The sequence below is a fragment of the Bubalus bubalis genome, chromosome 20, assembly GCF_019923935.1.
Source record: "Bubalus bubalis isolate 160015118507 breed Murrah chromosome 20, NDDB_SH_1, whole genome shotgun sequence".
NCBI lineage: Eukaryota > Metazoa > Chordata > Mammalia > Artiodactyla > Bovidae > Bubalus > Bubalus bubalis.
In genome coordinates this window covers 63,654,126-63,677,043 of record NC_059176.1, presented here as the reverse complement: position 1 = coordinate 63,677,043, position 22,918 = coordinate 63,654,126, and the positions used below count along the sequence as shown (strand labels likewise).

Genomic DNA, 22,918 nt, shown 5'->3' with positions numbered 1-22,918 from the left:
AATTGGACATCATAAAATTTGAAAACTGAGCATCAAGGAACATCATCAACAAAGTGGAAAGGCAACCCAAAGAATGGGAGAAAATATTTGCAAGTCATATATTTAATAAAGAAGTAATATCCAGAATATCTAAAGAACTCCTATAACTAAACAACAAATGGTACCCAATTAAGAAATAGGCAAAGAAAATGTTCACTCATTTCTCCAAAGGAGATATACACATGGCTAGTAAGTACTTGAAAAAATGCTCATTATCACTAATCATTAGGGAAATGTCAATCAAACCACAATGAGGACCACTTTGTACCCATGTAGCTAGCTTATATATATATATATATAGCAAATCAGTGTTGGAGAGGATTTGGGGAAATTGGACCCCTCTACACTGTTCATTGAAATGTCAGATGGCGCAGCCACTGTGGGAAACAGTACAGCGATTCCTTAAAAACTTAAACACAGAATTACATATGATCCAGCAAGTCCACCCAAAAGAATTAAAAGAATTATATACCCAAAAGAATTTTAAAAAAAGGAACTCTAACAGAAATTTGTACAACTATCTTCATAGCATCATTATTCACAATAGTCAGAGGGTGGAAGCAGCACAAGTGTTCCTCTCTGGACAAACAGACAAATGAAATGTGTTACACATGCACTGTGAAATGTTATTCACCCTTCAAAAGGAAGGAAGTTCTGACAGATGCTGCAACATGGATGAGCCTTGAGGACATTATACTTAGTGAAATAAGACGGTTACAGAAGAACAAACACTGTATGGATCCACTTATATGAGGCACCTGAGCAGACATTCATAGAGACGGAAAGTTTGATGATGGGGGCTGGGGCAGAGGGGAAGAGGAGGTTATTGTTTATTGAATCTAATTAATTCAGGTTGGGAAGATGAAAAGTTTTGGAGATAATGGTGAGGGTTGCACAACAATGTGAATGTATTTAATACTACTGAATTGTACACTGCAAAGTGTTAAAATGGTCAATTTTGTACATATTTTACCACAGTACATGAAAACACAATGGGATACCACTTCACACCCACTAAGATGGCTGTAATCAAAATGAGAGATAATAGCAAAAATTTATGGGACTGTAGCTCCCCTGGTGGCTCAGATGGTAAAAAAAATCTTCCTGGAATGCAGGAGACCTAGGTTTGATTCCCAGGTGGGGAAGATCCCCTGGAGAAGGAAATGGCAACCCACTCCAGTATTCTTGCCTGGAGAATCCCATGGACGGAGAAGCCCAGTGGGCTACGCAAAGAGTCGGACATGACTGAGCAGCTAACACACACAAATGTTAGTGTGGAGAATTTAGATTTTCATATGCTACTATAGAAATGCAAAATGGTGGAGCTGCTTTGGAAACAGTCTGGAATTTCTCAAATTGTTAAACATAGAGTTAGCATATGATCCAGCAGTTTCACTCCTTGGTATATAGTCAAAAGAAATGAGAACACATGCCCATACAAAAACTATCCAGTGATGTTCACTGTAGCATTATTCGTAATAATTGAAATGTGGAAATAACCCAAATGTCCCTCAATTGATGAACTGATAAATAAATATGGTATATCCATACAATCAAATATTATTCAATAATAAAAGGGAATGAAATACTGATAGGTGCTATCATGTGGACGAGCCTTGGAAACATCATGCTCAGTGAAAGAATCCAGGCACAAAGAACCACATGTTATGTGTCCATTTATATGAAATGCCCAGAAGAGGCAAGTCTATAGAGACGAAAAGTAGGTTAGTGATTGCTTAGGGCTGAGAGGGATGGGACGGGGTATCTACTGGGAGATGACAGCTAAGAGTTGTAGAGTTTCTTTGGAGGGTAATGAAAATATGCTAAATTGATTGTGGTGGTTATTTCACAACTCAGAATATTGTTGTTCTCTTTATGTGGATGAATTGTAGAGTATGTGAATTAGGTCTCAATGGAACTGTTAAAATCATGCTTCTGCTTGCTAATGTATGACCTTGGGCAAGCCACTTAAGCTCTCTGTGCCTTGATTTCCTCATCTGTAGAATGGCTCTCTGTAGGACTGTTACAGGGATCAAATAATTCGAATCATGTTAAGTGCTCAGAACATTGCCTAGTACATAGGAAGCTCCCAAAATGGCTAGCTGGTGCAATATCTAGAGAAACTACTCCTGAAACATGTTCCCTTAAGTTGTATTTTAGCAAAGCTTTCCTTCCCTGCCCCCTCCCTCCCTCCCCGGCTCCCTCCCTCCCTGGCTCCCTCCCCCCTTCCCTGCCTCCTTCCCCCTTCCCTGCCCTCTCCCTCCCCCACCTTCCCTGCCCCCTCCCTCCCCCGCTTGCCTGCCCCTTCCACCCTCCCCCTCTCTTCCTCCTTCCTTCCTCTTACTTTCCCTGGCACGTGAGAACTAACCACACTGACTCAAGAACCTTTTCAGGGAAGCATGGCAAGTTCTCAGACTGACCCAGCCTGGTTTTCAGGGGGGGACTAATGTCCTCTAGCAGAAGCTCACGTGCACAGGCCCGTGTATTCTCTCCCAATCACGCACTGCAGGCTCTCATTTCCTCCTGGAAAAAAAAACAAATATATGGATAATATTCCTTTTCAAGGAAATGTATACGAGAACCCATAATTCTCAAGTTTTAAATGGAGAAATGCTGCGTTGAAACTTCGTGTGCAGCTGTGAGGTGTCCCCCTCCGTCCCCTGGGAGAACCTCGCAGCCCAGCCCGTTAAGTCCTGGTCGTGCCTCCCCACCCCGCTCCTCTCACGGACATCTGCTCAATAAAAGCAGCCACGTATCTTCGGGGACTTTAAATGGCACATGTTAAAGGCGTGTTTTGATTGTTCTCATAACAGAGCTGCTGGCTGCAGCCGGCCCTGAGCTGTGAGAGCGACCCGGGCGGACGCGGCGTCTGCCGCTGCTGCGTCCTCCGTGGTGCTTCTGGGACGAGGCCCGGGAGGTCCGGCTCCAGGCCAGCGGCCTCTGCCACGTCTGCTCAGCCCAGGCCGGCGGCGCACGTGGTGAGCACAGCCCGGGTGTCCTGGGAGAGCCCTGTCATCCGCAGAAGGCAGAACTCTGCTGGCCTGACCTCGGCCGGACACTCAGCCCCGCTTGCGGCAGCCCTGCCCCAGGGGGAGAGGGAGGAGATGTCCGCCCCTGGGGCTCCCCGGTGGGCATCCCCCTGGGGCCTTTACCTGCCCTGAGGTCAGCATCTGGACCTGCTTTATGGATGAGAGCCAGGGGCTCAGAGCGGGGAGAAAACGCACACAGAGTTACAGGACTCAGCACTCAAGCAGGTTCTTCATATTCCTATCATCTGAATCATACAGATTTATTGACAATTTTCTAAAAATTCAAATGAATTTGTTTTGGTTCCAAATGCCCACATAGACGAGCCATTCCAGAGGGCTTTGAGGAACAGTAGTTCCTCTGAATAAGACAGATGTCTGGACTGAGAATAATAGTTCTAGCAGTAATAACAGCTGATATTTATCAGGCCCACAGAGCGCCAGGCCTGAGCTGACCTCCTGGCAGAGGCTTGAGTACTGACTTGTCCAAGGTCACACAGCTGGCAAGCTGGTGGAAGGAATACTCAAGGCCAGGCCCGTCTGATCCCAGGATCCTGAACGCGACCTGCTGAGACTTTGAGAATGTCTGGCTCTAGTGAGTGGGCATCTTTCACCCTTGGGGCATCCTGATGAAATCGGTCAGGTGTCCCCTAACCAGAGCATGAGTGTGTAAATACAAAAAGGAAGTCCCTGGGTCGGGGCACAGAGGGCTCACCCACTTAATAGCTGGTGGGCTTTGGGCCAGTGTTGCTGTCTCTCTGAGTCAGTTCCTCCATCTGTGAAGCAAGCCCAGCAGGCCCTGAGCCGCCTTCCTTTGGGAATTCTGGTGGGTCGAAGGCAAGATGGCAGTGAAAAAGTCCTGGGCAGGGCTTCCTGGGTGGCTCTGTGACAAAGAATCTGCCTGCAATTCAGGAGACCCTGGTTCAATTCCTGGGTCAGGAAGATCCCCTGGAGAAGGGATAGGCTACTCATTCCAGTATTCTTGGACTTCCCTGGTAGCTCAGATGGTAAAGAATCCAGCTGCAGTGTGGGATATCTGGGTTCGATCCCTGGGTTGGGAAGATCCCCTGGAGAAGGGAAAGGCTACCCACTGCAGTATTCTGGCCTGGAGAATTCCATGGGCTGTACAGTCTGTGGGGTCGCAAAGAGTCGGACGTGACTGAGCAACTAAGTACAACACATTCTTATCTGGGAAGTCCTGTGGACAGAGGAGCCTGGTGGGCTACACAGTCTGTATGATTGTGGCCAAGTCTTCCCCTCACAATGCTGTCCACACCAGGCCCCTGGCTTCCCTCCCCAGCTGTCCTCCAGGTTCTCAGACATGGCCCAGGTCTCCAACAGGTCATCTGCTCTGCCACTTGGCCCAGATGACTTTCCAGGAGGCACTACAGGTGGGCAGGGTGGCCCACGGGTCCAGACAGGTGGCTCTATGAGCCACTGCTTGCCGCCCCCGGCCGTTCTCAGCATCCCCTTCTCACATCCTCACTCATCTTCTCGCCCGCATGCAGCTTGCTTGACCGGAGGCTCCCAAGTCATGGCACATCTTGCTGACCTCTAGGTCTAGTTTCCAAAGGTGGAGTGTCACCCCAGCATTGAGGGTTTGTGGATCCCACTGTCTAGGCATCAAACCAAATCTGCTAAGAGTGCCAGCATCTCCTCTGCACCCTCATCCATTCTGCACTTAGAGCGCTGGGGACTGGTCTCCCCAGTCCTCCCCCCCATCAGCTTCGCCGCCTCCTGGCTAAATCCAGGGATGCTCTTCAGCCTCATCCAGCCCAGCCCTTCTTGGTGCCTCTTGCACTGTCCACTTGCCCTCACTGGCCTTGCTCATCACCTCTCCTCCCACTCCCATGACTGAGTCCAACCCCAGGTGCTTGCACTCCCCAAGCCCTGCCCCCTGTCCTCCAGTATAAGCTCCCCGGATGAGTCGTTAGTTAGTCGTTCTAACCCTTGCTGTCTACCAGGACTTGATTGCTTTTGACTTCCAACCCTGTGTCTCCCACCAGGTGGCACCCTTGAGCTCCAGAACTGCACCCGCAGACCCTTCCCAGCACCACCGAGTGGCCTAGCGGCCACCTGAAAGTAATACCCCCTTCCGCCCCCAGGTCAACTCCCCTCCCTGTGTTCTTCGCTCGCAGTGGAGGCACCACCAGCATCCTCTGGACCATTCAGAATCCTGAGCTTAACTCTTGCCTTCTTTCTCTCCATGACCCCATGTACCCACAGCCCTGTCAACTCCACCCTTTCATAGGCTTGTATCAGTGTGCCTGTTTTCCATTTCTCTGCTGCCTTGGTGAAACCCATAATCTTGCCCCAGGGTACACGATCACCGGAGACCCCCAAGGCAGCTTTCCTCCTGCCCACCCTGAAGTATCCTTTAGGATTGGTCATCCCAAACTCACAGTTGCTCCTCAACATTTCATGGGTAGGTGCTCGCTCTCAGAGCCCTGAGCCCTGTTTCTTTGCTTGACCAACTTCACCTTGACCTTCACGACCCAGCTCAAGCTCCGTTTTGTCCACTGCACTTATCAGACAGTGATGACATTGCCTGTTTTTGTGTTTCCCTCCCCCATAAGGACCACACGCTTGACCGAGCTTTGTGAAGGTGGGGCTGTTGAGCTGAGTGCCCGGGCCCTTGGTTCAGGCTTGGCATGAAGTTGATACCACATGTCTGGAGGACAGAGGGGATGAAGTTGGACAAAGTAGCCATCCCAGTAGCCAAAATCTCTTTAACCTCCCTGCAGCTTCCTGGAGCTTCCGGGCTGTTTCACATCCTTCTGTTTATGCTGTGGTATTTGCCCTGTGGGATATTTGATTCTGTGTTGGGAATTTGCATGTCTGTACAACAGATGCTCAGGCAATCACGTACAGGTGCCTTACCTTGATTAATTTACCTATTGTAAAGAACTTTCCTGGCTCAGAGACAGGTGCAGACTAGGTGCCAATGCCAGATCCTTACTACTGACCCATTTTGGAGATGGATAAAACTGACCCCACAGACAAACCACTTGCTATCTTAAACACTTGTTATGTTGAAAAAGAACAGCTCACACTTTTTTCACAGTTTGAAGTTGCTGAAAATGAATGACCCACAAATGTGTTCTTTTTGGTTATCTATGTTGGAGATTCATTTTATAGTCAACCTAAAATAACTGTGTTAGTAGAATGTGATCCTAAAGATGCCATTGTTTCTTTGTGAGACAGTCACACTTCAGCACATTGCATGAGATCTTTACCTAGTTTAAGTCTTAAATAAAGACTTGAATAGAAACTGAATTTTGAATAGAAGATAAAATTTCTCAGAACTATTAATGTGATGTATACTTAAAATACTGACCATCAAAGATGTCTACATCCTAATCCCTGGAACTCATGAAAATATTAGGTTACATGTCAAAGGAAAGTTAGGCCTGCAGGTGGAATTAGGTTGTTATAGGTCTCCCCCAAATAAAGTTACCAGAACCTGGGAGACAGGCATGGAACAGACTCCTTAGAGTCCTCAGAAGGAAACCACTCTGCCATCACTTTAATTTTTTTACTTCCAGCTGCCAGAGCTGTAAGAGAATAAATTCTTGTTGTTTTAAGCCTTTCTTTCGGATTGGAATGAAAACTGAACTTTTCCAGTCCTGTGGCCACTGCTGAGTTTTCCAAATTTGTCGGCATATTGAGTGCAGCACTTTCACAGCATCATCTTTCAGGATTTGAAATAGCTCAGCTGGAATTCCATCACCTCCACTAGCTTTGTTCATAGTGATGCTTCCTAAGGCCCACTTGACTTTACATTCCAGGATGTCTGGCTCTAGGTGAGTGATCGCACCATCATGGTTATCTTGGTCATGAAGATCTTTTTTTGTGCAGTTCTTCTGTGTATTCTTGCCACCTCTTTTTAATATCTTCTGCTTCTGTTAGGTCCATACTGTTTCTGTCCTTTATTGAGCCCTTCTTTGCATGAAATGTTCCCTTGGTATCTCTAATTTTCTTGAAGAAGATCTCTAGTCTTGCCCTTTCTATAGCTCTCCTCTATTCCTTTGTGTTGATGACTTAGGAAGGCTTTCTTATCTCTCTGTGCTTCTCTTTAGAACTCTACATTCAGATGAGTATATCTTTCCTTTTCTCCTTTGCATTTCACTTCTCTTCTTTTCTCAGCTATTTGTAAGGCCTCTTCAGACAATCATTTTGCCTTTTTGCATTTCTTTTTATTGGAACTGGTCTTGATCCCTGCTTTCTGTACAATGTCATGAACCTCAATCCATAGTTTTTGAGGCACTCGGTCTATCAAATCTAATCCCTTGAATTTATTTTTGTTACTTCCACTGTATAATTGTAAGGGATTTGATTTAGGTCATACTTGAATGGTCTAGTGGTTTTCCCTAATTTCTTCAATTTAAGTCTGAATTTAATGATCTGAGCCACAGTCAGCTCCCCGTCCTGTTTTTGCTTGACTGTATAGAGCATCTCCATTTTGGCTGCAAAGAATATAATCAGTCTGATTTCTGTATTGACCATCTGGTGATGTCCACATGTAGAGTCTTCTCTTGTGTTGTTAGAAGAGGGTGTTTACTATGACCAGTGCATTCTGTTGGCAAAACTCTATCAGCCTTTGCCCTGCTTCATTTTGTACTCCAAGGCCAAACTTGCCTGTTACTCCAGGTATCTCTTGACTTCCTAGTTTTGCATTCCAGTCCCCTATGATGAAAAGGACATCTTTTTTTGGTGTTAGTTCTGGAAGGTCTTGTAGGTTCATTTAACCATTCAAGTTCAGCTTCTTCGGCATTAGTGGTTGGAGCATAGACTTGGATGACTGTGATATTGAATGGTCTGCCTTGGAAACGAACAGAGATCATTCTGTCATTTTTAAGATTGCACCCAAGTACTGCATCTTGGACTCTTTTGTTGACTATGAGGGTTACTCCATTTTTTTAAGGGATTCTTGCCCACAGTAGATATAATGGTCATCTGAGTTAAATTCACCCATTCCAGTCCATTTTTGTTCACTGATTCCTAAAATGTCAATGTTCACTCTTGCCATCTCCTGTTTGACCACTTCTAATTTGCCTTGATTCATGGACCTAACATTCCAGGTTCCTATGCAATAGTGTTCTTCACAGCATCAGACTTTACTTCCATCACCAGTCACATCCATAACTGGACGTTGTTTTCACTTTGGCTCCATCTCTTCATTATTTCTGTAGTTATATCTCCACTCTTCTTCAGTAGCATATTGGGTACCTACCAACCTGGGGTGTTCATTTTTCAGTGTCTTGTCTTTTTGCCTTTTCATACTGTTCATAGGATTCTCAAGGCAAGAATACTGAAGTGGTTTGCCATTCCCTTCTCCAGTGGACTATGTTTTTGTCAGAACTCTCCACTTTGATCCATCTATCTTGGGTGGCCCTACATGGCGTGGCTCATAGTTTCCTTGAGTTAGACAAGGCTGTGGTCCATGTGGTCATTTTGGTTAGTTTTCTGTACTTGTGATTTTCATTCTGTCTGCAGTGACCACAGGACTGGAAAAGGTCAGTTTTCATTCCAATCCTAAAGAAAGACAATGCCAAAGAATGTTCAAACTACCACACAATTGCAGTCATCTCACACACTAGCAAAGAAATGCTCAAAATTCTCCAAGCAAGGCTTCAACAGTACATGAACCAAGAACTTCCAGATGTTCAAGCTGGATTTAGAAAAGGCAGAGGAACCAGAGATCAAATTTCCAACATTCATTGGATCATAGAAAAAGCAAGAGAGTTTCAGAAAAACATCTATTTCTGCTTTACTGACTATGCCAAAGTCTTTGACTGTGTGGATCACAACAAACTGTGGATGAGTTTGGGAATGCCAAATATAAAGAGATGGGAATGCCAGACCACCATACCTGCCTCCTGTGAAATCTGTATGCAGGTCAAGAAGCAAAAGTTAGAACTGGACATGGAACAATAGACTGGTTCCAAATTGGGAAAGGACTACGTCAATGGTGTATATTGTCACCCTGTTTATTTAACTTATATGCAGAATATATCATGAGAAATGCCAGGCTAGATGAAGCACAAGCTGGAATCAACATTGCCAGGAGAAATATCAATAACCTCAGATAGGCAGATGACACCTTATGGCAGAAAACAAAGAGAAACTAAAGAACCTCTTGATGAAAGTGAAAGGGGAGAGTGAAAAAGCTGGCTTAAAACTCAACATTCAGAAAACAAAGATCATGGCATCTGGGCCCATCACTTCATGGCAAATAGATGGGAAAACAATGGAAATAGTGAGAGACTTTATTTGGGGGGGCTCCAAAATCATCGCAGATGGTGACTGCAGCCATGCTTGCTCCTTGGAAGAAAAGCTATGACAAACCTAGACAGCATATTAAAAAACAGAGACATTACTTTGGTGACAAAGATTCATCTAGTCAAAGCTATGGTTTTTCCAGTAGTCATGTACGGATGTGAGAGTTGAACTATAAAGAAAGCTGAGTGCTGAAGAATTGATGCTTTTGAACTGTGGTGTTGGAGAAGACTCTTGAGAGTCCCTTGGACTGCAAGGAGATCCAACCAGTCCATCCTAAAGGAAACAAGTCCTGAATATTCATTGGGAGGACTGATGCTGAAGCTGAAGTTCCCATACTTTGGCTTCCTGATGAGAAGAACTGACTCATTGGAAAAGACCCTGATGGTGGGAAAGATAGAAGGCAGGAGGAGAAGGGGATGACAGAGGAAGAGATGGTTGGATGGCATCACCGACTCGATGGACGTGAGTTTGAGCAAGTTCCCGGAGTTGGTGATGGACAGGGAAGCCTGGTGTTCTGCAGTCCATGGGGTTGCAAAGAGTCAGACACGGCTGAGCAACTGAACTGAACTGTTTTAAGCCACTCAGCTTGTGGTACTTCTTTGCAGCAGTTCTAGGAAATTAATACAGGTTTCTAGTCAGCTGGTTTTTCCTGAATTATCTGAGTGGGTCCAGTGTAATCGCAAGGGTCCTAAACCAGAAGAGGGAAGCAGAAGAGAAGGTTGGAGTGATATAGTGCGAGAAGAGTTCTTCCTGATTTGCTGGTTTTGAAGACAGAAGAAGGTGCCACCAGCCAGGGACTCAGGGCAGTGTGTAGAAGCTGGGAAAGGCAAGGAAGCAGAGTCTTCCTCGAGTCTCCAGAAGGAACCAGCCGTGCAGCACCTTGATTTTAGCCCCTTGAGATCCACGTTAGTTTTTCTGCCTCCAGAAGTGCAAGATAATCAGTCTGTATTTTTTTGTGCCCTTAAGTTTATAGCGACAGCAGTTAAAAAAAAACAAACCAGGGTGTCAGGTAGTGAGAGAGCCGTCCAAAATCTAGTAGTCCCCCCTCGTCCTTGAGCCATACACCCCAAGCCCCCCAGTAGATGCCCGAAACCCAGGATAGTACTGAACCCTGCAGGTATTTACATGCTGTGTATTTCCTGTACTAAGTGGCAGGGAGCCTATACAGGTGGATAAGCTGGGCAAAGGCATGGGTCACATCCTGGGCGGGACTGATTGGGATGGTGGGAGATTTCATCCCACTGCTCAGAACAGAGCACTGTTTAAACTTATGAATTGTTTATTTCTGGAATTTTCCACTTAATGTCTTCAGATTGCAGTTGACTGCTAGTAAACTGGGGAAAGTGAAACCGCAGATAAAGGCGGAAAACTACCTGATTAGAATGATTGAACTTGGCACACGTACAAAGGAGATGCGTCTGTGTTGGCTGGACAGGAGAGGCTGACCTGACCCTGTGGGAATGGGGGAGGGACCTGAATTATGGAAGTATTATGGTGGCTTCATCAAGAATTACAGTTTTATTGCTTTTAAGAAAAACTACTAACTCATACTCAGCTAATGAATGTCGCTGTTAAGATTTTTAGAGGATTGAGTGAAAAAAGCTCAGGTTTGCATTATAATTGTAGTACACATTGTTGTGTGGAACTGTTGGCCCTTCTCAAGTTAGTGGACTTGGAATCAATGGGACTTGACTGTGATGTCCAGGCGTGTGATGTCATCTCCTGTCCCACATGGGCCTCATGCAGCCGAGGCCCTTCAGCGGAAGTGGTTTCTTTCTGTCACTGAAAGCAAAGTCTTAGGGAGGCCGCTTTTCATCCCCACTTCTCACCGAGGTGTTTCTTAAGTTCAGGAGCAAGAAGGTTCAGCTGAAAAATAGTTCCAATAACCCTTAGCAGGTGTGCCTACGACACAGAGCCCTCCTGTCGGTGGCTCAGCACATGTTTCAGGCAGGGATGGATCAGGATTCTTCTGGAAAAAGGACAAGGGGTACGTGAGCTCTTTTCCATCCTGTCAGCCTTTTGAAAAGTACCAGCTTCCGGTGGCTCAGATGGTAAAGAATCTGATCAAACACTGAGATGGGTTCGATCCCCGGGTGGGAAGATGCCCTGGAGGAGGGCATGGCAACCCACTCCAGTATTCTTGCCTGGAGAATCCCCATGGACAGAGGAGTCTGGTAGGAGTCCATGGGGTCTCAAAAGTCGGACACGACTGAGCGACTAAGCACAGCACACAGCAGACACGAGAGGTAAAGGAGAGGAGGACCTAGGGGGCTAGCAGTCCCTCCAAGCTCTACAGGAATCTGACCCCCACAGACCTGACTTTTCTAGCCAGTGGTGGGCCGGGAGGAGCCCCCAAGGCAGGACTGCTGAGACCTGCCAGCAGTTCCCTGTCTCCTGTCCCTGTGTCCTGGATGTGACCTTTGTGTGAACAGAGTTGGTACCCACATTCCCTAGAGCACATGCTCTGATTGTGTGCCCAGAAGTGGAGAAGCTGGCACCCATGGCAGTGGCATGCATGCGGAGGCAATGATATCCCCATGAGTATGCCACGGCGGTGTTTGCGTATCCCACGAGTATCCCACAGTGTGGATGCTCTGTGCTTCTGGGCTCAGCCCTGGGAAGCACAGCAAATACGAAAGGCAGCAGCAGGATTCTAGGCCATTTCACAGGTCAGCACAACAGCCTGACCTCAACCTAAAACCTAGGTCTCCACCTAAAACCTAACATCTGTATTTGCAAAGTTAATTGCAAAAGGTCAGGATGAAGGAGATTTGGCTGAGAGTCAGTTCTTGAGAGAAAAACGTAATAGGTGCTAGCAGAGGCCAGTGTGGTTGGTTGCTTTAAGAAAGAAAGGAAATGGCACAGAGTTGGGTAGCATTCATGAAAGCAAGTCCCCACTTAAAGACAAAACCAGCACATTCTCTCGCCACTTTCAGGTCACATCTGGACCATCCTATCCGTGACACATCAATCCATTTTAAGAATAGCAGTGACTGATTTGAGACTTACAACGGATTGAGAATCTGTACATTATTCTGATCAAAAGAAGAGAAAACTTAAAAGGGGAACCAAAGACCTATCTTCAGATATTTGAGAGGGAATTCTTATACTCTAAAGACCATGACTAGGAGAAATGGGTAGGAGTTGGTTCACATCTTTCAGAAGTGTTCAAGCAGTTGTCAGGCACTGAAATGGGAGCAAGGCTGCGTGCCATCTGCGAAGTCTTCATTTCCCACCAAGGAGACAGAGAATAATGACAGTACCAGTTCCGTTATACGGCAGTGTGCCAGACACTGCCATAAGCAGTCTGCAGGTGGTGCGCTGCTTGTCCTCACCCCCAAGGCTGGCACTGCGTCTCCATCTTCGTAGCATGAGCAAGGGGTCTGATGAGAGGAGCGTCACTGCAGTTAGTCCCTGGGCTGCAAAGGACAGAGTGGTAAGCTCTGCCAAGGGGTCTGGAATGAGCTCTAGACAAGGTGGCCTGAGCTTGCCCTAAGGGATGAGGAGGAACCATGTCGGGATGGAACCGGGTAGCCCCATCTTCTCAAAACTTAGTCCAACACCCCCCAGCGCCCCAGCTGGTCCAGGCCACCCTTGTCTCCCACCTGGATCACTGCAGTGGCCTCCTCCCTGCCCTCCCTGCAGCCTCCACCCACTGTAGGCTTGCTGCCGTGCAGAGCCAGTGGGGCCCTGGAGAGGCGTGCCCTCCTCTCTCTAAACCCCCCAGACTGCATCTTATTCAAGCAGGAGGCAGCAGCCCGCCAGGCCCTGCGTGACCTCCCCCTGCGGCCTCTCGGGTCCTGCCCTCTCCTGCTCACCCCCTCCCCAGCCACGCTTGCTCCCGGCTGCCCTCGGCCCTGCCAGCACACGCTGCCTCCAGGGCCTTTGCACCTGCTGTGCGCTCTGCCTACATCTTCTCCCAGAAAGCACGGGGCTCCTGCCTCACTTCCTCCCAAGTGCTGTCCATGGCAGACCATGCCCCACCTTGGATAAAATAGTGCTAAATCACTGCAGATGGTGACTGCAGCCATGAAATTAAAAGATGCTTACTCCTTGGAAGGAAAGTTATGACCAACCTAGATAGCATATTCAAAAGCAGAGACATTACTTTGCCAACAAAGGTTCGTCTAGTCAAGGCTATGGTTTTTCTTGTGGTCATATATGGATGTGAGAGTTGGACTGTGAAGAAGGCTGAGCGCCAAAGAATTGATGCTTTTGAACTGTGGTGTTGGAGAAGACTCTTGAGAGTCCCTTGGACTGCAAGGAGATCCAACCAGTCCATTCTGAAGGAGATCAGCCCTGGGATTTCTTTGGAAGGAATGATGCTGAAGCTGAAACTCCAGTCCTTTGGCCACCTCATGTGAAGAGTTGACTCATTGGAAAAGATTCTGATGCTGGGAGGGATTAGGGGCAGGAGGAGAAGGGGACAACAGAGGATGAGATGGCTGGATGGCATCACTGACTCAATGGACGTGAGTCTGGGTGAACTCTGGGAGTTGGTGATGGACAGGGAGGCCTGGCGTGCTGCAATTCATGGGGTCACAAAGAGTCAGACACGACTAAGTGACTGATCTGATCTGATCTGATCTGAACCCTCGCCTTGCCCCGTCCAGCCCATGCTGCTTTGCTTTCCTCTGAAGCACTTATTACGGCGTGGCACATTCTCTCTGTGTCTGTGATACAGAACATGTTATATGGCGGGCTACAGTCCATGGGTCGCAAAGAGTCTGACATGACTGAGCAGCTAACACTCACCTTCAATCAGCTTTCATGTGCTCTATTACAGTATGTTGTATTCTGTTGTATATTGCTCACCAGTTTACTTTCTGTCCCCAGGATTCAGAGGCAGGCTTTGTTTCATTCTCTGCCTCATCACCAGCACCTAGATGTTTCCAAGGGGGATGGCCTCATCAGGTGGGATCTGGGTCTGACTGTTGTGAGAACTGAGTGGTTATCAGCACTGACCCTCCAGGCGGCGCTGCTTTGTCAAGCAGTGAGCTCCTGGAACTGCCGCTACTGGGGGCTCGCAAGGGCTTTCCAGGTGGCGCTAGTGGTAAAGAACCCGCCTGCAATGCAGGACATGTGGGTTCAATCCCTTGGTCGGGAAGATCCCCTGGAGGAGGAAATGGCAACCCACTCCAGTATTCTTGCCTGGAGAATCCCATGAACAGAGGAGCCTGGTAGGCTACAGTCCATAGGGTCACAAAGAGTGGACATGACGGAAGCGACTCAGCACACACGCATGCCAGGGACCACAGCGCAGAGAGTCTCTGAAAGGACGTTCAAAGTCCTGTTTGGGTCCTGAGAAATCATGATTCCTAAATTGCCTAGCTCCGTTCCAGCACCGTAAGGCCAGCAGAGACCTGACAGAGTTGGGATCATTGAAATGTTAGGCAGGTGGAGAAAGTCATAGTTGAACACTTTCAGCTGGTGGCCTCAGCAGCTTAATCACTCTCGAGAGACTTTGGCCATCCCGAGTTGCCTCCTCAAGAGTGACAGTCCCTGCTCAGGAGGGCCCGCCACCATTTGGAAAGCAGGGAGGCCTGGTGTGTTTGAGCTGGGGCTAGGGCGTCCTCTGTCGAGGGCTGTGCCGGTCACCTTTTTCTGCAGTGACGAACAACCCCAGAATCCCAGTGGCATACCACAGCATCATGTATGGCAGAGCCCAGCAGTGGGGCAGCCCCTGTATTGGACCTGCTGTTCTCACGGCAGAGAGCAGGAAGAGAGAGAGACAAGCCACAGAGTCACCCAGAGCTTCTGCTGGGATGTGGCCCGCTTTGTGTCCATCACACCTGAACAAAGATGGCCCAAGATAGCAGGATGGAGATGTAGGGACAGTAACAGTCTGACGCAGGGAGTGGGGTCAGAAAGGTTTCTGTCCTGAGAAGACCACTGAACCACTCTACTCAGACAGCTCTGATAGTCTGGAATTGTTTCCAAACCCGACTGCAAAGCTGCGTCTGCCTCCTTGCCTACCACAACAGGCCCACAATCCCGCGATCTGTCTGGAAGGCCCTTTGTCCTCTCACCGTCTTGTCTTTCTCCGGGCAGGTGGGTGGCAGGCCCGTGGAGCCCCTGCTCAGCAACCTGCGAGAAGGGCATCCAGCACCGGGAAGTGACCTGCGTGTACCAGCTGCAGAACGGCACTCACGTTGCCACCCGGCCCCTCTACTGCCCCGTGCCCCGGCCGTCGCCAGTGCAGAGCTGCGAGGGCCAGGACTGCCTGTCCATCTGGGAGGCGTCAGAGTGGTCACAGGTGGGTGCCAGGGCTGCCCTCAGGGCTGAGACCACCACCAGGGCCCCGGGGCCTTGTCTGCAGGGGCCCCAAAACGGCCCCCTTTCCTCCGTGCTGTTTGTGACACATCCCCAGGAATATCCTCACCAGACCCGGGAGCAGCTCAAAGCCGCGTTCTGGGTCACATACTCTCAAATTCCATCTGATGTTTCAACATGGCCCCAAAACCATGGAAAGTGCATTTTTTATAATATATATCACAGTACTGTTTGTTTGCTGGGAGAATTCTCTTGTAAATATAGATGGAGGGATGGATAGTTGGATGGATAGGAGATAGGTAGGTGGGTAGACAGATACCTTTTCATCTCTTTTGCGCACTCTGGACCGGTAGGGTGGTTAGGTTGGGAAAGTGCTTTCAAAGACTTGCCTTCAGCTCCACGGCAGTCTTGGTGGAGCTACCTTTGCAAGAGGCGGGCGGATGCTGGGAGAGACAGCTTTTGGTGTGTGAGTTGGAGTCACAAATCTCATGCCATGTAACATTTTGGAAAGAGGTCAATTAAGCTTTAAGTTTTAACTTTGAAGACTGATCCTGGAAATATTTTATCTTTGGTAATATCATCCTTCAAGGCTTTGCAGTGAACTTGCATTAATGATTTTGATTGTTTGGCTATAAAACAAACAAACCAAATAAAATAGCTGAATAAAGGGCAAGCTTCCCCGAGGTCTTCCATCAGACGTGTTCTAGGAAAGTCAGAAAGGCTAAATCCAAGACACTCTTCAGTGTGGAAAGTATTTTTAAAGTTTCTTTTTATTGCCAAACAGTTGGAATTATTTTGAATAAGAAAGTATTCAGCCCATTTTTAATGAAGGAAAAGTCTGCCCTTGGGCGACTGAATTTACTTTTTAGGCAGATCCTGACATGTACCTGTTTAAAGAGGAGAGGTTTTTGCCTACCCCTTAAGATATTTTAGGCAAAGGACAGAGTTTAATTTTTTTTTTAATTTTTTCTCTTTACATGTACCTAGGTTAAGAAGTTTAACATTCAGTGGGCTTTTAGGGAGGGTAGTTGGAAAGCTAGGGGCAGGTGTGTAGTCTCTCTTGCCATGAGCTTAGGGCTTTGATCACCTGGTTCTTGATCTAAATAAGATTTATGTTTTAATCAGAAAAACCATAAATTTTCCACCTATAGGACTCTTACAGGGAAAAGAAAAAAGTGCCTCTTACCAAAATAAACAAGCCTGACATAATCAACTATCATTATAGTATTGAAGAGGTCTATTTTGGAAAGTGTGAGACAGTTGGAGCAAGATTTAAAGAAATGTCTCCATCTCTGTTTCTGTATCTGTGTGTTGCCTGATACTAGTCCTGAAATAGTATTCACACCAATCAGTCTAATGCTGCCTCAGCCAAGGCTCAAAATGCTTCTTTCTAAACATGTGAGGCAGAATCAAATCTTTCCTCCCTGAGATGCTCACAAAATTGGTATGCCTACAACTTTACCACGTACGGAAGTCCCTCTCACACTTCTTCTTCTGGAAACAAATGGGTTTAAATTTCTACTGGGTGAATTTTTATTGCTGGGCTTGCTTGTATTCAGCTGGCAGTGTTGACCACTGGCACCAGGAGTCCCCAGCTTCTTCCCCACTTCGTCAGAATAAGGAACAAATATTAAAAGGAAGCAAAAGGTAGCAACTGTCTCCTGTCTTTGACTTCTGGTTCGTACCCCTGGGTCAGAAACCAAGAGAGAAACTGGACATTGCCCTCCCAGGTCCCTTGCAGGGTGACCCCAGCCTGCAGCAGTGCCCTCCCTAAAGGCTTTCCCACCAACAGGCTGCTGGTCAAAAGGGGCCAGACCAGGATTTGGTCAAGAAGTGGGCTGGGTGTTGAGTGTTTGAAGTCCCTTTAAAACCCACACACAAGATCAAATGCAATTGCTCTTCCAACCCCCTGCCCCTCAATGATACCATAATGACCTGTGAAATGTGTATTTCTTCTAAAACAAACCAGTTTAAATTCATCTCAAAAAAGTAAATAAAGAAAACAAGAATAGGACCTTCAGATGGAGAGCTAGGTTGAATTCATAGGAAAAATAAAACTAGATAACATTTTGAGATAAATGTTAATAACAAATAGAACGACATTTGTCCTTTATGTGAATTTTTCCACTGGATATAGTGGAACTTGTGAAAAGTCAAGTTTGTTGTAGCTCAGGAAAAATCGCTATGTACCATCCCATATTTTCGTCAATCACGCAAGTGTGAGAACCGAAGTTAGAGCTGTTGGGGCTCCACTCGTGCTTCTGCGGCTGGTGGGAGCCCCACCCAGCTGTTGGGAGGGAGTCCCCTCTGGATCTCCCGGGTCTCTTCGTGTCTGTGCATTGGACAGAACCCTGCCTTCAGCCCACCATCTCTGCAGGCTGCATTTTTGTCTCCATGGTGGGGACTGGGCTTCCCCACACGACGAACCAAAGGGTGGGCTCCCCAGGTTCCCCAACCAGGTCACTTCTGCTTGCTGATCAAGTCAGTTATGTCTCCCAGGATCAAGGGTCCTCTCTTCCTCGTGCTTTGTTTTTTTTCTTCCCCAAACTCGTTTATTTTTAACTGAAGGAAAATTGCTTCACAATATTGCGTTGGCCTCTGGCGTCCGTCCACGTGAGTCAGCTGCGGGTATACATGTGTCCCTCCCTCTTTAACCTCCCCCCGACCTCCCACTCCTCCCACCCCTCCCACCCCTCCAGGTAGTTACAGAGCCAGGATTTGAGTTCCCTCATGCTTTGTTTTGAGATGGGTAAGAACTCACTCGTGTCAGCCAGGCATCAGCCGATCTCCAGCCCAGAGGGTAGGGCTGGGAACCTCCCAACTGGGCTCCAGACCACCCCCCAGGTCTGCCTCATCTGTGCCTTGTCACCTCCCCAGCTGTGTCCATGTTTCCATGGATCTTGCTGCCTAGGGGTGTGGGAAACTGAGGATTCACACATCACTCCTCTGGGTCCCCTGCCCACACCGTCTCTTCCTGTGTTTCCCAGGAAGTAAAATAACACAGGGAACATTACCCTGTTACCATTCTTGGCGTTCACATGAAACCCATGGGCTTGCCAGGCACCTTCTGTGAGAGTCACTGGGGGCTTTGCGCTCCATCTCCTCCCCGCCGCCAACCCTGAACTGGTGCCTTTGCTCCAGAATGGCTCAGGCCAAGCACAGGACCTGGAGGCCAGCTGGGAGGAGCCGGGTGGGACCGTGTGCATAAGACTCAAAAAGGCCAGGAGCTTTTCGAGGACAGAAAATAGCATCCTCATCCTTGCATCCTCAGTGCTGGGGCTGGTACCTGGTAGGCACTTAACAGGTGTGGATGGACCTGACTGGACTGGACTGGATTCAGTCTCCGAGTGGTGTCTTGCAGTGTTCTGCCAGCTGTGGCAAAGGCACACAGAAACGGACTGTGACGTGCACCAACTCCCAAGGAAAATGCGATGCGTCCACTAGGCCGAGAGCCGAGGAGCCCTGTGAGGACTACTCCGGCTGCTACGAGTGGAAAACTGGGAGCTGGTCCAAGGTGAGTATGGCGCCTGCGCGTCCATCCTGCCCAGGAAGCGGAGGCGACTCAAGGGGCTCAGCCCTCTCACCGTGGGCCCCAGTTCAGCCAGATGGTCCCAGTCTCACCAGCTGAATTCACTTTCTCTCCCAACTCCACACCTGCTGGTGACCCCATGCGGTGTCCATTCAGAAGGGCCCCGAGAACCCCCAAAACAGGAAAGAGTGCCAAGGGGACCCATGCATCCTGTAGTGGGCTTGGTCACCAGCCATTGAGAGAGCCTCCTCAGTGGTTGGGAGTCTGTCCCCAGGCAGACACAGAGGTGCTGTGGGCAGACAGGGCGTCATTGTCCCCAGGGCCCTTGGGCGAGGGCTGGACAACACTTGATGGGAAAGCACAGGGCCCTGGGGTGAGGAAAGAAGGCCATCTCCCAGAGCCTCAGGGCAGGGGAGTTCAACAGCATTCAAGTGAATGAAAGTTCCCTGTAGCTATTCCTTTATTCATTCATCTGATATCCTTGACACATACCCAAGGTGGATACCGTTGTCACCCCGAGAACCTTCCAGGAGTGTTCTAGAATCTTCTTCCAAACGCTGTAATGTTTCTCCTGTCTGATTTTCTGATGAAAATTTCCAATGAGAACCTGGAGCGTGTTTGTTTCCTTTTGGTCTCAGTAACCGGAAGCTCCCCATTTGCTTCCGTTGATATCTATGCTCTAAGGCCGTATGCTGGTGGGAACAGTTTAGAATCGATTGCTAACAGTTAAAAAATGGGAAATTTCACCTGGCAATCTGGATTTGGGCCTTTCTACAGAAACCTGGCAACCTGGCCTCCATCTGCACATGGCCTTTGTGACCTGGGGCCCAGCAGGGGCTGTTGCGTCTCCCCAGGCTCCTCCAGGCACTTTGGGCTTTAATTTACCTGTCTGGCCAGGCAGAATAGTGTTGTCTGGACTCCATATGTCCAGGTGTGAATTAGAATAAAGCTGTCGTTATTTGAAGGGTCCTTGTGGTCACATCCTGAATGCAGCCTGTACCGCTACAGGGCAACTCCTGTGGTCACGGGTGTCCCCGGGCAGGAGGAGAGGTGAGGAGGGATCAGCCGGGCCTTGGGGGTCTGGGGCCCCAGCCTTGGTTCCTCTATGCAGTGACCCCTGTGCCAGCAGCCCTCTCCCGTGCTGATCCCTGCGTAACAGAAGGAGCGGAGGTGCAGAGAGGTTAAGCAACTCTGCCCCGGCTCTCTGACAGAGTCCAGGCTCCTGAGCCCCAGTTCAGAGCTCCGTCCACCGGGTGGACACACGGTGGGGTCCTGAGTCCCCGTGGTGGGTGCTCTGTGGATGGGCCTTGCCAGAGCTTCTAATAACTCTGGATTTGAGGACCAGATGGACGTTTTGTTTTCCTGAGCACCATAAGCTCCCTGGTCCCAGGAGCAGCAGAATGTCCAAGGATGGATGTGAAGAATGCCTAGGAGCTCAGCGCAGCACTTGGCCCCTCCTTGGCCGAGAACATGGGCGCACATTCTGGCAAACTGCCCCCCACACAGCCCACTGCGCATGGCTTCCAGGGAAGTAGAGCCTTTCTCTGGCCTTCACCTTCCTAGCCAGGCCATGAAGCATAACGCCTCCTGGCCTTCCGGACTCTAAGATATTAGAAGGCTGCAGTGCCTGCTTTCTGCCACAGCCAGCTTGATCAGCTGGGCAGTGAGAACAAGAGAGACCAAAGGGATGTGCAGGGCCTCTGTCCAGGGCTGGTATCCAATGGCTTCAGATTGGTGTGCATCCAGCCTTTGGGGCAAGCCCTGGACTAGTGCCAACCACTCCCTCCCCAGCAGGTCTGGCCAGAGCCAGGGCCCAGGGCAAGCTCGTTCTTCCCAGGCGAGAACTATAGGGACGCTGACTTGGAAGGTAGCATGTGTGTGTTTGTGTGTGCACGTGTGTGGGCACACACTGAAAACAAGGGTTGGTGGGGATGGCGACCGCATAGACCTGAACTGTGTGTGTGTGTGTGCGCGCCCACATGTGTGCACACACTGGAAACAAGGGTTGGAGGAGATGGCGACCGCATAGACCTGAACCGTGTGTGTGTGTGTGTGTGTGTGCGTGCGTGCGTGCACACACTGGAAACAAGGGTTGCTGGGGATGGCAACTGCATAGACCTGAACCGTGTGTGTGTGTGTACGCACATGTGCACACACTGGAAACAGTGGTTGGGGGAGATGGTGACCGCATAGACCTGAACCATGTGTGTGTGTGTGCGCACGTGTGCACACACTGGTAACAAGGGTTGCTGGGGATGGCAACTGCATAGACCTGAACCGTATGTGTGTGTGTGTGTGTGTGTGTGTGTGTGTGTGTATACGCATGTGTGTACAAACTGGAAACAATGGTTGGAGGAGATGGCGACCTCATAGACCTGAACTGTGTGTGTGTGTGTGTGTGTGTGCGCGCGCGTGTGCACACACTGGAAACAATGGTTGGTGGGGATGGCAACTGCATAGACCTGAACCGTGTGTGTGTGTGTGTGTGTGTGCGCGTGTGTGCACGCACACGCGTGTGCACACACTGGAAACAAGGGTTGGTGGGGATGGTGACCACATAGAACTGAACCAGGAGACCCCCAGCCCAACTGTTTGCTCACCCCTACCCGCTTCTGCAGCTGCCACCTCTGAGAGTGCTGGCACGTGCCCCGCCCCCTTCCCAGCACAGGAGAAGAGATCCGCCTATTGCCTCCCTGTGTCTGCTCTGGAGACGTGGGACAGGTACGAGTCCCATGGGGCCCTCATTCTCACTCACTGGGTGACTGCACTGATGGAAGCAGATTCCAGGGGGATGATGGCCCCCTAACATTTTCACTTGTTCAGCCTGGATTTGCTTTCTGATTGATAGGTTATTTTTGAAGTGAAGTCGCTCAGTCATGTCCGACTCTTTGCAACCCAATGGTCTGTAGCCTACCAGGTTCCTCAACCCATGGGATATTTCTAGGCAAGAGTACTGGAGTGGGTTACCCTTTCCTTCTCCAGGGGATTGTCCCAACCCAGGGATTGAACCCGGGTCTCCTGCACTGCAGGCAGACGCTTTACCGTCTGAGCCATCACACAATTGGAGTCTGATGCACTTTCAATCCAGTCATTGTGGGTAACCCTCCTCTAACCGGCATCCAGACCTCCCACATGCCAGACTTTGAAGGCAGCAAACAAGCTGCCCAGAAGGAAAGTGGAAAGAAGTCCGAGCCCTGTTAGACCCCCGGTGCAGTGTATCTGGATGCTTTGACATCTTCCTTCCAAGCAGCCTCCCATCACTTGTGCTGGTGAGAAAGATGAGCCTGTCTCCAGGGAGGTGATGGACGGGCCAGCCCAAGGACAAGCCGCAGGTACCGTCCTGCACTTCTGAAGTGAGCAGGACCAAGCATCAATTCCTCCAGCTGGGTGAGGGGGCCTGAGAGCTGCACCCAGAGCCTGGCTGAGGCAGGGCAGGCTTGGAGGGCATTCAGGGCCCCTTCCCCTCCCCCATCCTCAGCAAACGGCTGAACCCTAACTAGAGACCTATCCAAAAACCTGCTTCACTTTCCCAGCCCTGCTGAGGGCATGATTATCACTCTGCTCTGTTTGTAAACTGCCCTGCAGCTGCCTGCCCTCCTGGGATATAAGCTATTTCCAGATCTGTGGGAATCATTGTTTTCTCCCACTAAATGCTGAGCCTACGTATTCAACCTGCTGATAGAATGAGCTAGGGGTGGGGAGTGGGGGGTGAGGAAGAGAGTGCCCCTGAAACTGGGAAAGGAGGAAATCACATTTCTTTCTAGAGCAG

The 22,918-nt window shown here is 49.0% G+C and overlaps 1 protein-coding gene across 6 annotated transcripts in view; it reads left to right on the top strand.

Annotated features, from left to right (window-relative positions):
• Positions 1–22,918, top strand: part of ADAMTS17 (ADAM metallopeptidase with thrombospondin type 1 motif 17) — a 396,657-nt gene that overhangs the window by 358,197 nt on the left and 15,542 nt on the right. For all 6 annotated transcript variants that reach the window (XM_044933289.2, XM_025271613.3, XM_044933288.2 and 3 more), the window contains exons 20-21: positions 15,399–15,603; positions 18,982–19,134. In XM_044933289.2, the coding sequence (XP_044789224.2) occupies positions 15,399–15,603; positions 18,982–19,134 (358 nt within the window). The remainder of the gene's footprint in view (positions 1–15,398; positions 15,604–18,981; positions 19,135–22,918) is intronic.